We start from the raw sequence: 25,645 nt of genomic DNA, 5'->3' as shown, positions 1-25,645 counted from the left end.
GCAAAATGTTTATCTATATGGTTTACATGAATTAGCAGTCTCTTGTTGTGAAAAGCTAATAAAAAAGCATGTGATTAAGATGCTGTCTGTAGTTGCTTAAAAACAGGCAAACATTTAGAGGTATAAATGTTATAAAGTATATTAATCTAGCAATGTTGGTCGTGCAAAGCTGGGGAATGGGTAGTAAAGGCGTTATCTCTCTTTTTATACAATAACAATTTTGGTGTTGACTGTCCCTTTAAGGACCAGATGTACAAAGAAATGCACTTCATGAGAGTTTCAAAATCAATATAAACAGTTTTAGCTTAATTTACTTTTGTGTAAAAATAATGTCCTTTAATTAGAAAGAATTGATCTTATGTGGGACCGTGCATACTCTTAATTGTTTTACTGCCTTATTTTAATTGACTTAAGTCAGCATTAATTTTCCCATACTTGTTCAAATGTGTCCAAAAGTCTTCATATATATCTATAACATATAACTGAAGTGATAAACCTACAGCCCAATTTCATAGCTCATGTGATTTATAACAGCTTTTCACTTTACTTCTATTATCTAATTTATTTTGTTTTCTTAGAATCATTTGTTGAAAAGAATACCTAGGTAGGCTCATGAGTTACTTATCAGTGGCTACACACATATGCCTCATGTTATTGGCTCACCCAATGCCTTTAGCTAGCTCCCAGTACTGCATTGCTGCTCCTTAAACAAAGGATACCACAAGGATAAAGGAAATTAGATAATACAAGTAAAGTAGACATCTGTTTTAAATGGTATTCCCTATCTGACTCATGATAGAAATGTATATAAATAACATATGAATACTTGTTTATAATTTACCTTGTTAAAGTTTTACTATAACAGGCATAATGGCTAGTTCACTTAAAGGGACATCAAACACATTTCTTTTCAGTTGCTGCTCCTAAATAAGATATAATATATATTATTGATGTACCTGGAAACTTCTGTCTCTGTGCTGACAAAATACTGTGTTTTTATGCAGGGCATGTCAGTCACTGTTCATCAATGCAATAGGAGTTTTAGCAAATGATCAATCAGTCCTGAGAGATGAGTTTTTGCAAACAAGTCCGACTAAACAGGTGGGGGATTTTTTTTACACACACAAAAAACGAACAGGTGATAAATAGTATTTGTAGGAAGTGATCCCTAAGAACCATAGATAATCCAACTGTGAAACACAATGTGATATGGTTTAACATCAAATAATCTGTTTTTGCTGAATAAAGAACAGTGCAATTATATAATAATAGATTTGCCTCATCTATTGTTTATATTCAGTATGTTCTCTACTGATAAAAAATATGGCAAATGTAAAAACAAAACGATTGTGGAGAAATGTTTGTTCTGTTTAAGAAAAACATAATGTATGGCAGGAACGCTTGGATTGGTTGGTTCTATGGAATGTTACACGCTGCTTTCATCCATCTTTTGCGTTTGCAAGTTCATTTGGAAGAATTTCCTTTGTGAACAAAATTTTAGTGGCAACATATTTCCAACATGATTTCCTACAGACAACGTTTTGAGAACATTATGTTACAGTCAAATTCAATAAGACCCTTTTGTTTCATATAAATAAGGCCTGTTTGGTTGTTGTAACATCTACCAATGCTTGAACAGTTATGCCGACTTTTACCAAACCCTTCTCTTCAAGGATGTGATGTGGTAAACAAAGTTTGTCCTGCAATAAAAAAAATGAATAAAAATTATTTTACATTATTATTATTTTTTTTATTTTTATAGAGCTATTTTTAATACATTAGACTATATATACAGTATATATATATATATATATATATGTGTGTGTGTGTGTGTGTGTGTGTAGAATATATTTATATATGTGTGTGTGCAGAATATCAAATGTGTGTGTGTGTGTATATATATATATATATATATGTGTGTATATATGTGTATGTATATATAAATATATATATATATATATATATATATATATATATATATATATATATATATATATATATATATATATATATAAACACACAAACATATCAAGATGGCAAAATATCAATAATCAGGAAAAATTACTTCTTTTTTTATTATATAGTAAACTGTGTAATTGCATATTTTTTTTTACTACTATGGGGTTAGTGGACTTGTGTTAATGTACAGATATATACACACACACAAGCATATTATGAACATTATAAAATTCATTTATCAAGTTTTTCCCCATCTCTACTTTTTACTGCTCGTTATGGGAGTAGTTAATAACACTACTGAGATTCCTACTGTGTAATTGCATTTTCTAAAAGGTCAGTGGCTCAAACAAAGGTCAAAAGATAAAACAACATCATTTTATAACTGCTGCTTGTGCCAATAGATTTCAAACCCTGAGAATCCAATTTAGATAATTCCATTGTTCTACTAATTCTCGGACTATGGAGAATTTGAAGGACAGAAAAGTATATATTTACAATTGAATAAACAAATAGAGCTAAAATCTCAGAATATATATATGTGTGTGTGTTTATAGATGTGGGAATATATATATATATATATATATATATATATACACACACACACACACCCTGTTCCAAATTATTATGCCAATGATATCTTTCTCATTTACCTAAATAATTGATGTGTAAACAACAGTCAGCATAATTCTCATGTTATCAGCTATTAAGAGTACAATTCAAATTTTATTGAACAAACCTCCTAATGATAACAGTATTTTTTTTTCAAAATAAAAAACTTACAATGCACTGTTCCAAATTATTACGCACAGTAAGTTTCAAAACACTTTATAGGTTGTAAAGAACTAAAAATTGTCATCTGTTGTGTTTGCAGCATATTTACTGAAATCAAAAGCTATTTCAATAAAACTTTGAACAACATTTTAACTTTTTAAACATTTTTACAGGTCACGTTACATTTTAACATAGGACCCCTTATTTGATAGCAGCTTCACAAGTCTTGCATCCATTGAACTTGTGAGTTTTTGGACAGTTTTTGCTTGAATTTGTTTGCAAGATGTCAGAATAGCCTCCCAGATCTGCTGTTTGGATGTAAACTGCCTCCCACCCTCATAGATCTTTTGCTTGAGGATCCTCCAAAGGTTCTCAATAGGATTGAGGTCAGGGGAGGATGGAGGCCACACCATGACTTTCTCTCATTTTATCCCCATAGCAGCCATTGATGCAGAGGTATTCTTTGCAGCATGAGATGGTGCATTGTCATGCATGAAGATGGTTTTATTACGGAAAGCATAGTTCTTCCTTCTGTACCAGGGAAGGAAGTGGTCAGTCAGGAACTCAACATACTTTGCAGAGGTCATTTACACCTTCGGGGACCCTAAAGGGGCCGACCAGCTCTCTTCCCATTATTCCGGCCCAAAACATCACCCCTCCACCGCCTTGCTGACGTCGCAGCCTTGTTGGAACAAGGTGGCCGTCCACCAAACATCCACTACTCAATCCATATGGACCATCTAGGGTTGCACGGCACTCATCAGTGAACAGGACTGTTTGAAAATTAGTCTTCATGTATTTTTCTGCCCAATGTAGCCGTTTCTACTTGTGAGCATTGGTTAGTGGTGGCCAAATGGAAGGTTTATGCAGAGTTGCAAGACTCTGGAGAACTCTACACCTTGATGTCTGTGGGACTCCAGCTTCAAATATCTGTTTTCTGCTATGTAATGGTATTTTAGCAGCTGCTCTCTTGATCCGATGCATGGATCTGGCAGAAATCTTCCTCAATGTGCCTTTATCTGCACAAACCTGTCTGTGTTCTGAATTAGCCACAAATCTCTTAATAGTGCGATGATCACACTTAAGTTTTCGTGAAATATCTAATGTTTTCATACCTCGTCCAAGGCATTGAACTATTTCAGTCTTTTCAGCAGCAGAGAGATCCTTTTTCTTTCCCATATTGCTTGAAAATGGTGCTCTGCTTAATAATGTGGAACACCCTCCTTTAGTAGTTTTTCCTTTAATTGGGCTCACCTGGCAATCTAATTATCACAGGTGTCCGAGATTGTTTTCAGTGATCAAAAGAGCCCTGAGACACAATGCCATCCATGAGTTAAACTGAAGAAAAAAAAAATTAATCTTTGTGACACTGAAATAGAATTTGCATAATAATTTGGAACAGGATATATATATATATATATATATATATGCACACACACATACACACACATACAAATAAACATTGGCAAGAATATGATTACAAATATTGTGCATATCAAATTAAAACAATGCGGGTCGGAAACAGGGGAGAGTTTATCCTCGGCATTTGAACTGTGGCTTTGCTCGTGCCTTTTTAGTTCCTCTGGGATGTATCTGGAATGTTCTTGCAGGTGATATCCTGTGCATCTGTCTAAGGAACCCTGTGTTTACCAGATGGTGTCATTTTGATCCAGGCGCAGCACTGATTTTCCTGCTCTATATGGTATGTGCACCATATGCATCTCCTGCTCTTCAGTGCAATGGCTTGTGTTACTCAGTTTGGCTTGCTTAGGTAGATGTTGGTGTACATGTTATATTTCAGGGAGAAGACTATCCAGGTACTTCAGCAACTTAAATGGAGTGTTAAAACCAGCTCTCTATGGTTTTGAGATCCTCAGAGTTCATTTGTCAAGAGTTGCACTTTGATATTATAGTAATAAAAGCTGATTTTAGCTCTGAAGACCTGGGTCTCCAATCTGTTGCAGCACCTTCTTGGGATTCTATCCACTTTCATAACCATAATTGCTTACATCGAACAATGCAGTTATTTATCTACTGTAATGATTCAGTGGTCTAAGAAAGACAAATTAAAATCTTTTACCTGGGGAAGAATGGTCTGGCAAAGCAGGATCACCTAATAGTGTTTTTGGTATTTAGGTTAATTATACTTGTCTTTAATTAAAAAAAAAAACATTCTAACAAGATGTATCCATTCAGTTGCAGGCTGATAAACCAGTTACAGCTATTTAAAGTGCCATAAAACATTTTGAGTTATGTGCATATTATAACAGGGTCAACTGAGGCAAAACAGTGTTTAAAAAAAAAAGTGTAAGAAAAGCTTATAAGTATTTTAATAAAATTTCCAAAACTGCAAATGTACTTACACTTTAGTGTTGCCAAGTGTAGCCTGCTCCACCCCCCCTTATCAGTGTCCTATTCCAAACTGTGTGGTATCATATAACAAAGTGTGCACGCAAGGGGGGGTTGAGGGGGGGACAGCAGGTACTGATATTGTTTGTTGCCAAGAGGCGTGCTTGTTTCAATGGGGATGTCATATGCTTTGTGAAAGCTTCAGCATTATACTGTGCACTGCTTTAGTCAAGTGCCATGTGACTCTGTCCCCTACCATGCACGAGTGCATTCTGCAGAAGTTATGGCCTGGATAGCACCTTCCATATATGGAAATGCCAAGGCGGGAGCTTGCTGCAAACAAAACTATGCCTGAATTAAAGGGGTTAATGGGGGTTAAAACAGAAACCGTTTCGCAGGTAAGCTTTGGGTGCATTATATATTTAGAAATTTATGTTAGTTCATACTGTTTTATGCTCCTTTAAATATTTGTTACTACAGGATTGAGGTGACTTTTTCCAGTGGTGTCAAGGGAGATCGCCTCTCTGTTCCACACATCTGGTCAAATTCCACACCTATGTCTTGTAAAAAAAAAAAAAAAAAAAAAACAACTATCAACTCTCTTCAAGTCCAGATGTATTTTTGGTATCTTGGCAGGTACAGTGACTACTACTTACTGAAACATATGCTGTTTTTGAAGATAACTTTTAAGATAATCTAGAAAGTCTGTTTTACCCAGACACTGTGTATTTCTTCTTTACTGACACGTTATCACAATTAGGTAATACATTGTAATTCTGTTAAAAAAACAAATTATGCTTACCAGATAATTTCCTTTGTATCTGTATGAGGAGAGTCCACGGCTTCATTCCTTACTTGTGGGAAATACTGAACCTGGCCACCAGGAGGAAGCAAAGATACCCCAGCCAAAGGCTTAAATACCTCCCCCACTCCCCTCATCCCCCAATCATTCTGCCGAGGGAACAAGAAACAATAGGAGAAATATCAGGGTATAAATGGTGCCAGAAGAACAAAACAAAAAAATGTTGTCTGACAAACAGAGAAAAAGGGTGGGGGCCATGGACTCTCCTCATACAGATGGAAAGGAAATGATCTAGTAAGCATAATTTATGTTATCCATCTTAATATGAGGAGAGTCCACGGCTTCATGCCTTACTTGTGGAAAACATATACCCAAGCTCTAGAGGACACTGAATGAAACAGGAGGGTAAAAAAGGAGAGGTGGACCCTATTCTGAGGACAGCACAGCCTGCAAAACTCCTCTTCTCCCAAAAGATTCTTCAGCCGAAGCAAAAATGTAAAATGTGTAAAATTTTGAAAAGGTATGTAAGGAGGACCAGGTAGCCTTACAAATCTGCTCCATAGAGGCCTCATTCTTGAAGGCCCAAGAGGAAGCCACTGCTCTAGTTGAATGAGCCTTAATCGTCTGAGGAGGCTTATGACCCACTGTTTCATATGCTAAGTGAATAATGCTCCTCAACCAAAAAGATAAGGAAGTGGACATGGGTTTCTGCCCCTTACGCTTCCCAGAATAGACAAATAAGAAGTCTGCTTGAACTCCTTAGTAGCTTGAAGATAGAACTTCAAGGCCCGAACCACGTCCAAATTATGAAGTAACTGCTTCTTCAAAGAGGAAGGGTTAGGACACAAGGAAGGAACAACAATCTCCTGATTGATGTTGCGATCTGAAACAACCTTAGGAAGAAAACCTAACCAGTACGAAGAACAGCCTTATTAGTATGGAATACTAGGTATGGTGGCTCACATTGCAAGGCAGCTATCTCAGACACTCTGTGTGCCGAAACAATAGCCAGTAAAAAGAAAACCTTCCAACATAGCAATTTAATATCAAGGCCATGCATAGGCTCAAACGGAGCCCTCTGCAAAACCTTAAGAACAAAAGACTGGACGTCCAGAAGCTCAGCGGGCCTCTTGTGCAGCAAAACAGATAGGACCGAGATCTGTCCCTTAAGGGAGCTAGCCGAAAGGCCCTTCTCCAGACCATCCTGGAGAAAGGAAAGAATCCTGGAAACCCTGCCAGGGAAAACCACGTTTTTCACACCAGGAAAAGTAGGTCCTCCACACCTTATGATAGATGCGATGAGTAACCGGCTTACAATCTTGAATGAGAGTATCAATAACTCTCTCAGAAAACCCTCTCTTGGCTAGGACTAAGCGTTCAATCTCCACGCAGTCAGCCTCAAAGAATCTAGATTTTGAGGAACAAAAGAACCTTGTTCCAGCAGATCCCTGCGACAAGGTAACCTCCATGGAGGAGATGAGGACACCCCCACCAGATCTGTGAACCACATCCTCCGAGGCCACGATGGAGCAATTAGAATCACTGATGCTCGCTCCTGAGGTAATGGCGGCAAAATGTAGATCAGACTGAACCTCCAAGGCACTGCTAATGCATCTACTAGCTCCGTCTGAGGATCCCCGAACCGCGACCCATATCTGGGTAGCTTGGAATTGAGCCTGGACACCATGAGATTTATCTCCGGTGTCCCCATCTGTTGCAAACCTCCACAAACACCTCGGGATGGAGAGACAATTCCCCAGATGAAAAGATTGTCTGCTAAGGAAATACGCTTTCCAGTTGTCAACACCCGGAATGTGGATCACTGACAGAATCTGAGATACTTCCCTCATTGCTAGGGAGCTCCTCGTTCCCCCCTGATGGTTGATGTAAGCCACCGAGGTTATGTTGTTCGATTGGAATCTGATAAACTGAGCCGAACCCAGAAGGGGCCGAACCTTCAGAGCATTGAAGATCGCTCGAAGCTCCAAGATGTTGATCGGGAGAAGGAATTCCTTGAGTCCACAGTCCCTGTGCCTTCCTGGCACCTCAAACAGCTCCCCAGCTCCGTAGTCACAATTTCCCAGGATGGCCTTAAGAAGCATGTCCCTTGGGACAGGTTATCTGGACAGAGCCACCAGGAAAGCGATTCTCTCGACCGGCTGTACAGAGAAATCTGTTGAGACAGATCTGAATGATTGCCATTCCACTGTCTCAGCATGCACAGCTGAAGAGGTCTGAGATGGAATCTGGCAAAGGGGATGATGTCCATGCAGGATACCATGAGCCCAATTACCTCCATACACTGAGCCACAGATGGCCTGAAGGAGGTCTGGAGGGCAAGACAATTGGAAGTTAGCTTGTAACGTCTCTGGTCTGTAAGAAATATCCTCATGGATATGGAGTCTATTATCGTACCCAGGAAATCCACCCTGGTACTGGGAATGAGAGAACTCTTTTCTAAGTTTACCTTGCATCCATGAGATTGAAGAAGAGAAAAAAGGGCTTCCGAATGGTCCTCTGCCAGACGACAGGACAGTGCTTGAATCAAAATATCGTCTAAGTACGGTCTATCGTTGTCATGAATTGTCCTTCCTGGACTAAGGGAAAATTGGACCTTACTGTCTCCATCTTGAACGAGGGGACAGCCAGGAATTTGTTTAAGCACTTTAGGTCCAGAATCAGATGAAAAGTACCCTCCTTCTTTGGTACCACAAAGAGGTTTGAGTAGTATCCCAGACCTCTCTCTGCTGGAGGTACTGGTACAATGACCCCCAGGGAGGAGAGATCACTCACACACCCTAAAACAGCTTCTCTCTTTTCTGGCTTTGAAGACAGGTTTGATAAGAGGAATCTGCAGCGGGGAGGATGAGACTTTAAACCTATCCTGTATCCCTGAGCGATGACCTCCAGTACCCATGGGTCTTGCACGTCCCCAAACTAAGCTTCCGAAAATAGAGATAGTCTGCCCTCTACCAGATCCAAGGCCAGATCGGGGGCTGCCCCTTCATGTCGACTTCGACTCGGCGGGCTTCTTGTTCTGCTTGGATTTATTCCAGGACTGAGGAGGTTTCCAAGTTCCCTTGGACTGCTCAGGTTTCGTAGGGGGCTGCTGACGTTGGGATTTGTCTGAACGAAAGGAGCGAAAATTAGGACCTTGTCCCTTAGGTTTGTTCTTCTTATCCTGAGGTAAAAAAGGCACCCTTGCCTCCAGTAACCATGGATATGATTGAGTCCAAGCCTGGACCAAAGAGAATTTTACCCTTAAACGGAAGGAAAAGAAGTCTAGACTTCGAAGTCATATACACAAACCAAGACTTCAGCCACAGTGCCCTTACGGGCTAGCACAGAAAAACTTGAGGCCTTGGCATTCAGGTGAATAATCTGCATATTTGCATCATAAATAAAAGAATTAGCTACCCTAAAGGTCTTAATTCTTTCCTGGATCGCGTCGAGGGGACCTTCCACCTCGATCAATTTTAGATAAAGAGTCGCACCAGTTGGTCGCCCGCTCCAGCAACTGCAGCAACAGCCGCTGCCGGTTGAAACAAATACCCTGTATGTTGAAACATCTTTCTTAACAGAGTTTCCAGCTTCTTATCCATGAGATCCTTAAACAACAAACTATTCTCAAGAGGGATAGTAGTGTGCTTAGCAAGCGTGGAGATAGCGCCATCCACCTTAGGAACGGACTCCACAACTCTAATTGAGAGTCTGGAACCGGGGAATAATTTTTTAAAAGAAGAAGGGGAAAAAGAAGAACCAAGTCTTTCCCATTCATTCTTAATAATGTTGGCCACCTTTGTGAGAACCAGGAAAGTCTGTGGTACAACCCTGTCCTCGTAGACCTTATCTAATTTAGGAATACAGGGTTCCTTAGGTAATTTAGGTTCTGGAACCTCTAAAGTAGCCAACACTTCCTTTAGCAGAAAGCGTAAGTGTTCATCTGGTTCCTCTGCAGCTAGAGGTTTAGAGGCAGCAGATTCGGACCCAGAAAGGACATCCTCCGAAGTATCAGAGGTGTCTTTATCAGCGAATAATCTAGTATCCGATAAATCCAATAAGCTAGAAGATGACCCCTAGGAAGGAAAGCAATATTTAACCTTTCGCTTGTGCTTAGCAGGGCGAGGTAAAGCACTAAAGGCCGCAGACACTGCCATGTGTAGCAGCTCAGTAAAGTCTGGCGGTAAAAGGGTCCCCCCACATGGAGAACTAGGAGTGCTACGGGAAGCTGCATGTGCAATATATGACTGTAGGGTACGCACCTCACGGGACGGAGACTCCTCAGAGGTAGTAGGCTCAGTAGTGCTAAACTTATTAGCTTTCTTAGATAAAATGACTTTATCAAGGCAAGTGGAACATAATTGAGCAGGCAGGTACACTGTGGCCTCCTCACAATATAGACAAGCATTAGACTTAGGTAGAGAGGGAGTACCCTCTAATGCATCAGTGTCCTCCATAGCTTGTGCTTATAAAAAAGGACAATAGACAAAGATAAATGGCACCTTCATACCCCCAATGGCTGGGGCACTCACCACCTCCTATGAACCAGGCCCAAGAGAGAAACCGCTTCATCTCCGGAAAACCGCACAGTGAGGAAGAGTAAGAATCAGTGTGACCACACCCTGTCACGTGGTGTGCCATGCAGGACCGCCCCTGCTATAGCTAAAAGCGTGCCAAGCCTAAAAGGCTGTGCAGCTTAAACCTGTATGTTCCAACATCTGCCTGAGCCACTTCTAACGCATGTTGCAGCATAATCACAATATGTACACTATGTGAAGTTATCCCCTTCCGGAGATATTAACCCTGATTCCATACAGATAAAAGGAGCCACACTGTGACCCTATCTTCTTGCGTTATCATATGTGTATAAATAATGAAACGATCTTACCGGAATCTATGCCGTGGAACAGGAACACAGCCTCTCAAGTTTGACAGTCTTGTAGCATCGCTCCTGACATGGACTTGAGTGAAAAAAGCAGGCAGTGAAACTTGTCAACACTTATTGCTTAGGAGCTGTTAATATGAGTCTGGATGGGTTCGCAGAAAGACTCTCCCTGCATCTCCAGACTCTAACATTCGTCAATGCTCTTACTGAGAGGCTACTTAAAACTCCAGTCCCATTCTGAAGGGTAGATACCCTCCTTAAGGAACTACTCCATATCTTCTGACACTTCCTATCCAACCTCCTGTGACGAAAGGAAAAGAATGACTGGGGGATGAGGGGAGTGGGGAGGTATTTAAGCCTTTGGCTGTGGTGTCTTTGCCTCCTCCTGGTGGCCAGGCTAAGTATTTCCCACAAGTAAAGAATTAGGCCGTGGACTCTCCTCATATTGTAGATGGAAATAGTTTACTCTTGTTTTTTTTCTGAAATGATTATATGAGGATGGGAAGGAGACTCTTCTGTAATTCTTTTAAAGCTGTGACCTATTTTAGAGCTGTGTTTTCACATGCAAAAAAAAAAACTAGGTGAGGTTTTTTTTCTCTCCTCACCTGTGGTTTCATATGGGTTAATTTGCTTCTAATTCAACAGTAACTAATATGCAATATCAAGGCTGTTGGAGAAAACCAGATACATACTTACTAATAATATCTTTATAGTATTTAATATAAAGTGTCACCATAATAAGTCTTTGTGCGTCCAAGAGTCATGTTTGAGGATAATCATTGTTCTATTCTTTCTGTCATATAATAGATTTTAGCTTTTGGCTATATATAAAATTAAGTTTCTAGGATTAGGAGGCAAAAGGAATATATTTATGTAAAGTTTATATCTACTCCAACTGGCATTAAGAAATCTAACCACAAGTACTAAATAAATATGCCAGTTTAAGTAAAGAAAGCGATTTATCAGTAACTATAATTCTGGATATTTGTTCTATCTATAGAAACAGTACTTGAATTAATTGTAATAAATTTTACATAGGTTGCCAGTGGGGGATAAAATCACAGAGGTACCACTATGTTTTCATGTTATTACCGATCTTTTTTTTACTATGACAAATGGGTTTAATACTGTAGCTTTATATAAACACAGCACATAAGTGATTTTTCAAGCTCATTTGCCAAAAAAACATTGAGACAAGCCTGATATACTACAGGGAAGTTCTACCCTAGAAAACACACATTTGAGTGTTTAGGCTCCCTCTTTGCTGGTTTATGCAGATTATGCCATTTGGTCTCCCTAAGAATGATAAGGGGAACCTGGACTCCTTGTCCAATGTGTTTAGAATCTCACCCTGAACCCTCATCTATAAAACCTTGTTTCAAATAGGGAATGTAATTTTAAACAAGTATCCAATTTACTTTTATCACCAATTTTGCTTTGTTCTCTTGGTATTCTTAGTTGAAAGCTAAACCTAGGAAGGCTCATATATAATTTCTTAGCCCTTGAAGGCCGCCTCTGATCACATGCTTTTTTTATTTGCTTTCCACAACAGGGGAGAGCTAGTTCATGTAAACCATATAGATAACGTGATCACGGCAGTGAATTGTGGCAGACACTGCACTAATTGGCTAAAATGAAAGTCAATAGATAACAAAAATAAAATGTCATGTGATCAGGGGGCTGTCAGAAGATGCTTAGATACAAGTTAATTACAGAGGTAAGAAGTATATTAATATAACAGTGCTGGCTATGCAAAACTGGGGAATGGGTAATAAAGGGGTTATCTTTTAAAACAACAAACATTCTTGGTGTTGACTGTCCCTTTAATACAGTTGTTTTGTTAATAAAATGTGCATTGCTTTGCAGTCCTAGGACACAGACTTTGAAAAGCCTCTGTATGTTTACATTATATATTTTGTTGTAGCCAATTAGGGACATATATAAACTCTTATACATATCAAGCAATTACTGGGCATATTTTAGTAGGTTCAGGGCTCAGAATTCAACAGAATGCAGAACAGCTTCTCAGTGCAAAAACAACTTTCAAATTTAAAACAGGAAGAGAAGGCAAAATAAATAATGAGTGCACTTTGTAAAGTTGTTTTACTACACTTAATTTAATAATTTTATGGACAATTAAAGGGACACTGTACACTAGATTTTTCTTTGCATAAATGTTTTGTAGATAATCCATTTATATAGCCCATACAGATTTGTTTTTTTTTAAAAATGTGAAGTTTTGCTTATTTTTAAATAACATTCAGCTAGATTATGAGTTTGGCATTATGAGTGAAAAAGCATTGTTATGCTTCATAACGCTGCTTTTTCCCTAACGCCGCTATTAGGTATAGGTGTACCGCACACCTTTTTGGCCGTCACACAACGTCAGTACCTTACTTTTTTAAAAGTCCTTTTTCAATGGAACTTCCATAGCGCCGGTATTACAAGTTTGCCTGGGAGGCCAAAAAGTGAGCGGTACACTCTATACTGACAAGATTCGTAACGCCATCTAAAGTCAGTAGTTATGAGTTTTAAGTTATAAAGCTGTAGCATAATACTCATAACTAAAGTGTTACAAAGTACACTAACACCCATAAACTACCTATTAACCCCTAAACCGAGGCCCCCCCGCATTACAAACACTAAAATAAAATGATTAACCCCTAATCTGCCGCTCCGGACATCGGCGCCACTTAAAAAATGTATTAACCGTTATTCCGCTGCTCCCCGACATTGTCGCCACTATAATAAACCTATTAACCTCTAAACCGCTGCTCCCCGTAACACTACATAAATATATTAACCTCTAACCCTAACACCCCCTAACTTAAATATAATTAAAATAAATCTAAATAAAACTTACAATTATTACCTAAATAACCTATTTAAAGTGAATGTCAATTTTGAAGAATTAGTGCCCGGTTTTTAATAATCCTATTAAAAACAAGGGCACGTTAATTCATCAAAATTGACATTTCACTCGTTTTCTTCAAAAACTTACCTTTTAATCCTGACAGCCGCTCCAGCGATTCCCCCGGCCATCGGAAGCCTCTGCAGACGTCAGAAATGAGGAATCCGACTTCCTCCAATCACGGCTTCCCCCCCAGGGGAATCTTGGCCTGATGCAACGCCATGATTGGAGGAATCCGGATTCGTCATTTTGTACCCGTGAAGACGGCTTGCGACGGGCGGAGGAAGTGCTGGAGCGGCTGCCAGGATTAAAGGTACGTTTTTGAAGAAAACAAGTGAAATGTCAATTTTGATGAATTAAAGTGCCCTTGTTTTTAATAGGATTATTAAAAACCGGGTACTAATTCATCAAAATTTACATTCACTTTAAAACTAAATACAAACTTACCTGTAAAATAAAACCTAAGCTAGCTACAAAATAACTAATAGTTACAACATGCATCTGTTCAAACGGAGCCTGCTGCAAAACTCTAAGAACTAGGTTAAGGCTCCAAGGAGGAGCAACAGGTTTAAACACAGGCCTGATTCTGACCAGGGCCTGAAAATCTGGCAACTCTGCCAGACATTTGTGCAAAAGGATAGACTGAGTAGAAATCTGATCTTTCGGAGTGCTGACTGACAAACCTTTCTCCAGGCCATCCTGAAAAAGAGATAAAATTTGTGGAATCCTCACCCGACAAAATCTTTAGCTTCACACCAAAAAAGGTATTTACGCCACACCATATGGTAAATCTTACGAGCAGCAGGTTTACGAGCCTGAAGCATAGTATCAATGACTGCCTCCGAAAAAATGCGACTAGACAGAACTAGGCGTTCTATCTCCAAGCAGTCAGCTTCAGAGAATCTAGATTTGGATGGAGGAATGGACCCTGAATGAGAAGGTCCATCCTCAGAAGTAACGTCCAAGGAGGAAGAGATGACATCTTCACCAGATCTGCAAACCAGATTTTGCCAGGTAAGGCAGAAGCTATTAGGATCACAGACACTCTCTCCTGCTTGATACGAGCAATGACTCGAGGAAGGAGAGCAAACAGAGGAAACAGGTAAGCTAGCCTGAAATCCCATGGAACCGCCAAGGCATCTATGAGGGCGGCCTGAGGATCTCTTGACCATGAACCGTACTTTGGAAACTTGGCATTTTGACGAGACGCAATCAGATCTAATTTCAGAACCAACCACCTTAGGGTTATGCTGGAGAACACCTCCGGATGGAGTGCTCACTCCCAGGGATGAAAAGTCTGTCTGTTCAGAAAATCTGCCTCCCAATTGTCCACTCCTGGAATGTAGATGGCAGATAGACAATCACGAGCTTCCACCCACTGCAGAATTCGAGTCACCTCCTTCATTGCCAAGGAACTCTGAGTCCCTCCCTGGTGATTGATGTAAGCCACTGAGGTGATGTTGTCCATCTGGAATCTAATAAACCTGATTAAAGATAATTGAGGCCAAACTGTCAAGGCATTGAAGATTGCTCTCAACTCCAAGATGTTTATGGGAAGAGAGGACTCTTCCTGAGACCACAGGCCCTGAGCCTTCAGAGAACCCCAAACAGCTCCCCAGCCTGAGAGACTGGCGTCTGTAGTCACAATCACCCAGGACGGTCTCAGGAAACAAGTTCCCAGAGATAGATTTTCCTGGGAAATCCACCACGAAAGAGAGTCTCTTGATAGGGGGTCCAGATGTATCCTCTGTGATAAATCTGAATGATTTCCGTTCCATTGACGGAGCATGCAAAGTTGCAGAGGTTGCAGATGGAACCGAGCAAAAGGAATGATGTCCATAGAAACCACCTTCAGACCAATTACCTCCATGCATTGAGCCACTGATCGATGAAAGGCAGACTGGAGGGAAAGGCAAGAAGCCAGAAGTTTGGATTTTCTAACGTCCATCAGGAAAATCTTCATGGACAGAGAATCTATGATTGTCCCTAGGAAAATTACTCTTGTAGATGGAACTAGAGAATTATTTTCCTGGTTCACTTTCCACCTGTGGGAACGTAGAAAAGACAACATCTCTGTATGAGATTTTGCTAGTTGCAAAGATGACGCCTGAACCAAAATGTCTAGATAAGGCGGCACTGCAATTCCCTAGGTTCTGATCACTGCCAAAAGAGTTAACAGAACCTTTGATAATACTCTGGGAGCTGTGGCAAGACCAAATGGAAGAGCAATAAATTGGAGATGCTTGTCCAGAACTGGTAATGATCCCTGTGAATGGGAACATGTAAGTACACGTCCTTCAGGTCTATGTTAGTCATGAACTGACCTTCTTGAACCAATGGAAGAATGGAACGGATAGTTTCCATCTTGAAGGACGGAACCCCAAGGAATTTGTTGAGGCACTTGAGATCTAGGATTGGTTGAAAAGTTCCCTCCTTTTTTGGAACCACAAATAGATTTGAAAAGAATCCTAGACCCTGTTTCTCTAGAGGGACTGGTACGATAACTCCCAGGGAGGATAGGTCCTTTACGGAAATTTAAGAAGGCCTTCCTCTTTACCTGGTTTGAGGATAGTCTTGATAGGAGAAATCTGCCCCTTGGAGGGTGAGACTTGAATCCTATTTTGTAACCCTGGTATACTATGTGCACAGCCCATGAATCTGGGACATTGCGTACCCAAGCCTGTCGAAAAAGAGAAAGCCGCCCCCCCCCCCCCCCGATTCAAAATTCGATCGGGGGCAGACCTTTCATGCTGATTTAGAGTCAGCAGAAAGCTTCTTATTTTGTTTTCCCTTATTTCAGGGCTGGCTGGATTTCCAAGAGGACCTGGATTGATCTGGTTTGGAAGAGAAAGAGGACTTTTGTCCCTTAAAATTCTGAAAGGAACAAAAATTAAAAGTCTGATGACCCTTAGGTCTATTCTTCTTGTCCTGAGGTAGGAAAGATGCCTTTCCATCCATAATCTCTGAAATGATCTCTCCCAGACCAGGGCCAAACAGTTTAACTCTTATAGGGCAAAGCCAAAAGCTTGGCCTTTGAAGAAACATCAGCTGACCAAGATTTTAACCACAGAGCTCTGCGAGCTAAAACCGTGAAGCTAGACGTCTTAATTGTCTGCAAGTTGGCATCACAGATAAAGGTATTGGCCAGTTTAAGAGAGTCTTGATTCTGTCTTGGATCTCCTCTACTGTAGTCTCTTCTGAAATCAGATCAGGCAGGGCATCATACCAATAAGATGCTGCTCCCGCAACCATGGCAATACTTGCCACAGGTTGCCACTGTAAACCCTGATGGACATACATCTTTTTTAAATAAGCCTCCAACTTTGTATCCATAGGATCCTTAAAAGAACAACTATCCTCTATAGGAATGGTAGTTCTCTTAGCTAGAAGGACCGCCTTATCTTTTTAAAAACAGGGGAAGGGGAAAACAGGACCCCTGGCTTATCCCATTCCTGAGCCATAACTTCTGAAAAATTTCTAGGAACAGGAAAAACATCATCAAAAGAAGGAGGATCATAAACTCTATCCTTAACAGCTATAGCCCCTCAGCCAAGTGAAAAGTCCTCAAGTCTTTTACTGTTAACCTATGTCTCATTAAATGCTAAGTACAGAATATAAATGATCTGTCCCAAAAAATCTATCCTTAACTAAAAAAGGATAACGTCCCAAAAATGAATCTATAAGAGGATTAACCTCTTAAGTGCTGCTGTCCTTCAGTACCACCAAACTCTAAATCTAGCCGTAAGATACCTGTCTCGACAGGCTACGCTTTCAGCTTACGCTGATGTCATTGGACTCAGCTGAACTCTCGCTTCTAGCTCTGATTCCACAGACCCACTCTCCAACTTGTAACAGCTGTTCCAACTTGACACAAAACTACTCGCTCTAACAGCAGCGTCATACTCAGGAATCTATCCGATGCAGCAGGTGTGTTTACACGGATGCAGGATTCAGCATAACGGCTCTTACCCTACACTGTACTATATTTTATATGTTTGACTACTACTGTCGTTGCAACAACACATGGTATCAAGATCTCCTAAAGAGTTTGCTAGCATTACTAACTCTCTGTGTGTATATTGCTCCCGGCATCACAAGTAGTTAACATCTCAAATCCTGACCCATGCCTCTTTCTATTTGGCCATTAATACTCCTGATATTTACTGGCTATCTATTTATAAGGCTATATCATCTCAAATCTATTAGACCTTGTTTCCTTACTAGCAAACATACCTAATTCATTTGACTGGGCAAATAATTCTAAATAAGTTGCCACATCAAAATGTCTCTTACATAATAAACCAGCCTTACAAATAATTGCTCATGGAGCACTCAGATGTGACCCCTCAATTGCATAGCCTGAATCAACGTTTAGATAACCACACCCAGGCCTATAGAGACCTACAGGTGGAAAACCAGAGTCTCAAGGCCTGCCTTAGAGTAGTCTTATGCAGGTTAAGAACACATACATTTTATGTTAAATTAGAAAAATGTTTATTTAATGCTCTGGAAATCTCCTTCTTGGGTTACTGCATTAACGAAAGCCAAATTAAAATGGAAGACAATAAGATTTTTGCTATTAACCAATGGCCTAAACCCAAAACAGTAAAAAATGTTCAACTCTTTCTGGGCTTTGCAAATATTTATAGACATTTCATTCATAATTTCGCTGCCATTACTAAACCCCTCAATAACTTAACAAAATCCAAAACCCATTTCATTTGGAACTATCAATCTCAACATGCTTTTGACCATCTCCAATCTAGATTTGTCACATCCCCTATTCTCCAAATACCTGACACAAATTGTCAATTTGTTCTGGAGGTTGATGCCTCAGAATATGCTATTGGCTCCGTCCTATCACAGAAGAGTTCTCTAAAACATCCGCTACACCCAGTTTCCTACTTCTCTAGACTCATGACACCACTCAAAATAAACTACCCTGTGGGAGAAAAGGAATTATTGGCCATTAAGTGTTCCTTTGACCAATGGAGACATTTTTTGGAGGGTGCTGTACATCCCCTCATAATTTACACCGACCATGAAAATTTGCAATACTTTCAAACCAACCGTACCTTGTCTGCCCGCCAACTTCGTTGGAGTCTGTACTTTTCCCATTTTTCCTTTGTCATTACATATTACCCTGGCACAAAAAATGGGAAATGCCCTTTCTAGGAAAGATAAAAAACCTACCATCATTCCACAACCATCCACCATCGTTCCTAGAACCTCAATCCTAGGTTTACTCTCAGATGTTCTATTTGAACTAAAAACCATCAGCAAAGAGATAATACAAAATCCTCCTATCCTCTTTCTCCTGACAAAAGAGGCATTCTCTGTTTCCATACTAAGTTATATGTACCACCATCTCTACGCTCTCAAGTATTATACGCAACACATGATTCTCCATTAGCCGGACACTTGGGAATCCACAAAACATTTGACCTCCTTCAAAGATCCTTTTGGTGGACATCCATGAGAGCTTCCGTTAAGGACTATGTTAATTCCTGTACTACCTGCATTACTTGCAAACCCTCACACCAATTACCTGTAGGGTTATTACAAAGCTTACCTGTACCCAAACATCCATGGGCCACAGTGTCAATGGATTTTATCATAGAACTTACAAAATCATCTGGTTATACTGTTATCTTTGTCGTTGTTGTTCTTTTCTCCAAGATGGCCCATTTCATCCCAACAACCTCTCTCCCCACTGCCCAGAAAACAGCTGAGTTGTTCTTAAGAGAGGTGATTCGGTTGCATGGTCTTCCTACAACTGTACCCAGCGACAGAGGTTCGCTATTCACTTCTAAATTCTGGAAATATCTCTGTTTATCCCTCAAAATTAATCAACAACTAACAACTTCTTATCTATTCCAAATGAATGGTCAGTGTGAGAGAACAAACCAATGGTTAGAACAATTCCTAAGATGTTTCTGTTCTATCAAACAAGATTTCTGGGCTACTTACCTTCCTCATGCAGAGTTCGCCTACAATAATACTACCAACTCTACCACCGGTTACTCACCTTTCTACATCAACTCAGGTATTCATTTGAGGTTTAATTCTTTGCCTTCACCCAACACTCCTTGCCCGCAAGTCAATGATTTAATCAACTCCATCAACCAGACATTCACTGTTATACGGGATAACATTAATCAAGCACAAGCCACACAAGAGGTATTATGATCTACATCATCGTCCTCATCCTCTGGGCAGTTGGTTTGGTTGGCCACGAAGAACCTTCGGCTATATAATCCTTGCAGGAAATGTAATAAGCTTTTCATTAATCCTTTCCCTATCTCTGCTATCCTTAACCCTGTCTCTGTGACATTGCTTTTACCCGCAGCTTACCGTATCCATCCTACATTCCACATTTTTCTCATTAAACCATGCAATTCCTCCACAACAACACCAACCCCTTCAGCAGAATCCCCAATTCCGGATTCCGAATATGAAGTCCATTCAATACTCGACTCCAGGCGTTATCGTGGTGAACTTCAGTATCTTGTCCATTGGACTGGTTTTGATTCTTCTAGAGATTCCTGGGAACCTGCTACCAATCTTTCTACTGATAGGTTGGTCTCGTTTTTTCACCACCGCAACCACGACAGACCTGCTCCGTGAAACCTCGTTGAGGTTTCTTTGAGGGGGGAATGTGTCATGATTCCACCTTTATATTATTTTGTTGTCATCTTACTATACCACCTTATATAGTAATTAGCCTGCTCACCACTATAAATCCTTCACTCACCAGTACTCCTTTGCTGCTTTATTGAAGTGCATGAAGTATTCACATCTCCAGCTATTACATTTGTACTACAAATTCATAGTTCTAAACTCCTAATTACTGAAATATATTTCTTTGCTATAGAAACTGAGATACCTGTCTCGACAGGCTACGCTTTCAGCTTACGCTGACATCATCGGACTCAGCCGAACTCTCGCTTCCAGCTCTGATTCCACAGACCCGCTCTCCCACTTGTAACAGCTGTTCCAACTTGACACGGAACTACTCGCTCTAACAGCAGCGTCATACTCAGGGATCTATCCGCTGCAGCCGGTGTTATTATACTGCTGCAGGACTCAGCATAACGGTTTTTACCCAGACAGCTGAACAGGTGCCGTATACAGCATAGAAATATATTTAGACTGTACTATATTTTATACGTTTGACTACTACTGTTGTTAGCTAATTGTGTAGAAGGGAAAATCTGCATTAAGTCAATCTGTTCCCTGTGCAACAACACATGGTATCAAGACCTCCTAAAGAGTTTGTTAGCATTACTAACTCTCTGTGTGTATATTGCTCACTGCATCACAAGTAGTTAACATCTCAAATCCTGACCCACGCCACTTTCTATTTGACCATTAATACTCCTGATTTACTACCTAACTATTTATAAGGCTATATAATCTCAAAACTATTAGACTTTGTTTCCTTACTAGCAAACATAACTAATTCATTTGAAACACACACAATATAATAATCTTTGGTCAGTTTCACTGGGCAAATAATTGTAAATAAGTTGCCACATCAAAACGTCTCTTACAACTTAAAGGGACATGAAACCCAAAATTTTTCTTTCATACAATCTAAACAACTTTCCAGTTTACTTCTCTTATTTAATTTGCTTCCTTCTCTTGTTATCATTTGCTGAAAGGTTTATCTAGGCAAGTTCATGAGCAGCAGAGAACCTAGGTTCTAGCTGTTGATTGGTGGCTGCATATATATATTGAATGCAATTGGCTCACCCATTTGTTCAGTTAGAAACTAGTAGTGCATTGCTGCTCCTTCAACAAATGATACCAAGAGATTGAAACAGATTATATAATAGAAGTCAATTAGAAAGTTATTTAAATTTATATTCTGTATCTGAATCATGAAAGAAAAAATTTGGGTTTCATGTACCTTTAACAGCTTTGCTGGGGTGCTCTTTGCCTCCTCCTGCTGGCCAGGAGTGGAATATCCCACTAGTAATTGGAAAAACGTTGTAGACTCTCCATGTCTTAGGAAAGAAATCCTTCCTCAAATTAGTTGTGCCTGCTGTACCTATCTGGTATCCTGTGACAGTCTCACCAACAGTTCCTGCTGGGTATTCTGTGCCTGCTGAGAAACCTGTGTCTCCTCTCACTTGCTGCGTCTGCTGTACCTACCAGGTATTCTGTGACAACTTCACCCTTTACTGTTCAATTTAAGCACCAGTGTCTATTGGACATAGTTACAGCAAACTAAAATATTTTGAACTTGTATTGGACTTTTGTGATTTGCGTAAAGGCCTACACTCAGACTTGCTGTTTCTGTGATCTTCAATCTGAACTACTGACTGTTCTTTTGTTTATCAATCAGTAAAGTTTTTCAAAAAACATTGTTCTGTGTATCTATTCCTGCATTCTGAGTTCCACACACCCTAACCCCCTCACAGTTAAACTCATAATAACACTATGTGATAAAAAGTATTACAAAAATAATAATATTGCACACAAAAAGTTATAAGGGCTCAAAGATATGAGGTCTCAGGAAAAAAAAGGCAGGCAAATGGCGTTAACATAGAGATACGTACATACACGTCTAAATATGTATATGTATTTATAAATATATATGCCAGTGAACAAGGGCTAGGGGAGAGCCCGAAACATGTTTGGCTAGCAGTCCTAACCTGCACTTAGCATTTTACCTGATCGTTTCTATGGCTTCTGTGTTTTTATTAACTCTACTACGATATAGGATTTTTCTACTTTTTATCAACAGATGTACCTTACAGAGGTGGAAGTATGGTGCAATCTTTTTTTGTATATATATATATATACACATATATAAACAACATAGGCAAAGGCACTCACCGTGTGAAATCAAGTTGTCAATTTATTGTGATGTTTCAGGGTGGTGCCCCTTCATCAGACAGTCATACATATATACAGTTGTGCTCATAAGTTTACATACCCTGGCAGAATTTATGATTTCTTGGCCATTTTTCATAGAATATGAATGATAGCACAAAAGCTTTTCTTTCACTCATGGTTAGTGTTTGGCTGAAGCCATTTATTATAAATTAACTGTGTTTACTCTTTTTAAATCATAATGACAACAGAAACTACCCAAATGACCCTGATCAAAAGTTTACATTCCCTGGTGATTTTGGCCTGATAATATGCACGCAAGTTGCCACAAAAGGGTTTGAATGGCTATTAAAAGTAACCATCCTCACCTGTGATCTGTTTTCTTGTAATTAGTGTGTGTATAAAAGGTCAATGAGTTTCTGGACTCCTGACAGACCCTTGCATCTTTCATCCAGTGCTGCACTGACGATTCTGGATTCTGAGTCATGGGGAAAACAAAAAAATTGTCAAAGGATCTGCGGGAAAAGGTTGTTGAACTGTATAAAACAGGAAAGGGATATACAAAGATATCCAAGGAATTGAGAACAAAAATCAGCAGTGTTCAAACTCTAATAAAGAAGTGGAAAATGAGGGGTTCTGTTGAAACCAAACCACGGTCAGGTAGACCAACTAAAATTTCAGCCACAACTGCCAGGAAAATTGTTCGGGATGCAAAGACAAACCCACAAATAACTTCAGGTGAAATACAGGACATGTGGAGTGGCTGTTTCAAGATGCACAATAAGGAGTCACTTGAAGAAAGATGGGCTGCATGGTCGAGTCGCCAGAAGAAAAAGATTACTACGCAAATGCCACAAAGTATCCCCCTTACAATATGCCAAACAGCACAGAGACAAGCCTCAAACCTTCTGGCACAAATTCATTTGGAGTGATGAGACCATAAACGCTACATTTGGAGAGGAGTCAACAAGGCCTATGATGAAAGGTACACCATTCCTATTGTGAAACACAGTGGTGGATCACTGATGTTTTGGGGATGTGTGAGCTACAAAGGCACAGGAAATGTGGTCAGAATTGATGGCAAGATGAATGCAGTATGTTATCAAACAGAACACCTCATTTTCCACTTCTTGATTAGAGTTTGAACACTGCTGATTTGCATTCTCAATTCCTTGGATATCCTTTTATATCCCTTTCCTGTTTTATACAGTTCAACTACCTTTTTTCCCACAGATCCTTTGACAATTCTTTTTCTTTCCCCATGACTCAGAATCCAGAAACGTCAGTGCAGCACTGGATGAAAGATGCAAGGGTCTGTCAGGAGTCCAGAAACTCATTGACCTTTTATACACACACTAATTACAAGCAAACAGATCACAGGTGAGGATGGTTACCTTTAATACCCATTTAAACCCCTTTGTGTCAACTTGTGTGCATGTTATCACGCCAAAATCACCAGGGTATGTAAACTTTTGATCAGGGTCATTTGGGTAGTTTCTGTTGTCATTATGATTTAAAAAGGAGTAAACACAGTTGATTGATAATAAATGGCTTCAGCCAAACACTAACCATGAGTGAAAGAAAAGGTTTTGTGTTATAATTTATTTTCTCTGAAAAATGGCCAAGAAATCATAAATTCTGCCCGGGTAAGTAAACTTATGAGCACAACCATATATTTGTTTATATTTGTATAATTAAATATTCAGGGGCAGACTGAGACCAACCAGGGCCCCGGGCAAAAGTGTGGCAGGTCCCCCCACCTCCTCTTTGTCCACCTACCTACCTCCTATGTGTATATATATATGTTTAAAAAGGTTAAGACTTGGCTGACGTTATTCTGTAGCAACACAACATAATATTTTGTAATTACAAAGTGCTTACTGTTCCTTTAATAAAGCTCAGTCCATGCTGTTGGGTGCTTGTCACCATGTAGAAAGTGAGAGACAACACTGGTACCACTGTCTCCCTCTCTAAAACGCAATACCATAAGAGATAATGGCTACCTTTGATAAATCCCTCAAAATGCTGCACACCAGAGGCTGCAGATATAAGGGGGGTGTCATATGAAAAGAATGAAATATACATATTTTAAATGATACGTAACAATGCACTGCTATATGTAGCCTGACAGAAATGCTTTAAACTTCATACATTCTATATCCATGATCCGTAAAAACGATCCTAAACTGGCACTAAATTGCACAGTTTTACCAATAATTAAAACACTTAATCAAATGCAGTCTATAATAATTACACTACAATGATTGCATAAAATTATAAAGTTTGACAATATCACTAAGATAAAATAGCTAAAAGCTACTTTATTTTTTTAACAAAAACTAAAACAAATTTGCATAAATTTGTCTGAGAACACCAGTCCTCAAAATCACAAACGCAAACTTAAAATACAATTTTATAATTTTATGTGTTAGGTAATTCTCTTCATGTATTCTGAGCATTACGGTTTAAACAATGAACAAGGAGACTAAAGCAGATCTGAATGCCTGACAAAGGACCTCAGTGCCCTGAAAGCTTGGCATTGTATCCACTATAAGCTATAAAAGGTATCATCTGTACATTATTTTTATACAAAAGGATTTTTACTTTCTGTATAATACATTTTGTGCCAGATTACAAGTGGCGCGCTAAATATTTTTTCCGCTCACATGCTAACTGGGCATAAGTTACATTTTAACAATGCTGGATTTGCTCGTGTTTTTCAAAGTGAAAGTAAAAATGTAGCCCAAGAGTGAAAGATCAGGCGCGCTAACTTCAGGACTGCTTATACCGCAACCACGCTAACTTCTCCTCAGACATCTATGGGGCACGCTATGGAAAAAAACGTTAACCCGACAAAACACTAGGCTAACAGCGCAAAGTGAGTAAGAAATACATATATTCCAATGTTGATCGCATAGTAGAAAATGTTATTTTTAGTTTAACTTATATATATATAAAATAATTTTTTGTAAAATGCATATCGATACCTATATATCTTTATGAATATATATATATATATATATATATATATATATATATATATAGTCCATGTAGAGAGCAAGGTAACAGCACCACAGTACAAAATCTTCTTTTAAAGGTGAAAAATCTTTATTTGAGGTATAGCAAC

The 25,645-nt window shown here is 39.5% G+C and overlaps 1 protein-coding gene across 1 annotated transcript in view; it reads right to left on the bottom strand.

Moving 5' to 3' along the window:
• Positions 1-373: 373 nt before the first annotated feature.
• LRCH1 (leucine rich repeats and calponin homology domain containing 1) overlaps positions 374-25,645 on the bottom strand; it is a 476,896-nt gene continuing 451,624 nt past the window's right edge. Inside the window, exon 19 of the mRNA XM_053708012.1 lies at positions 374-1,700. Coding sequence (XP_053563987.1) covers positions 1,587-1,700 — 114 coding nt within the window. The 3' untranslated portion in view covers positions 374-1,586. The remainder of the gene's footprint in view (positions 1,701-25,645) is intronic.

Source organism: Bombina bombina, chromosome 3 (assembly GCF_027579735.1).
Source record: "Bombina bombina isolate aBomBom1 chromosome 3, aBomBom1.pri, whole genome shotgun sequence".
NCBI classification, from domain to species: Eukaryota; Metazoa; Chordata; class Amphibia; order Anura; family Bombinatoridae; genus Bombina; species Bombina bombina.
The sequence above is the reverse complement of the archived record's forward strand: the minus strand, read 5'-3'. Positions and strand labels throughout refer to the sequence as shown.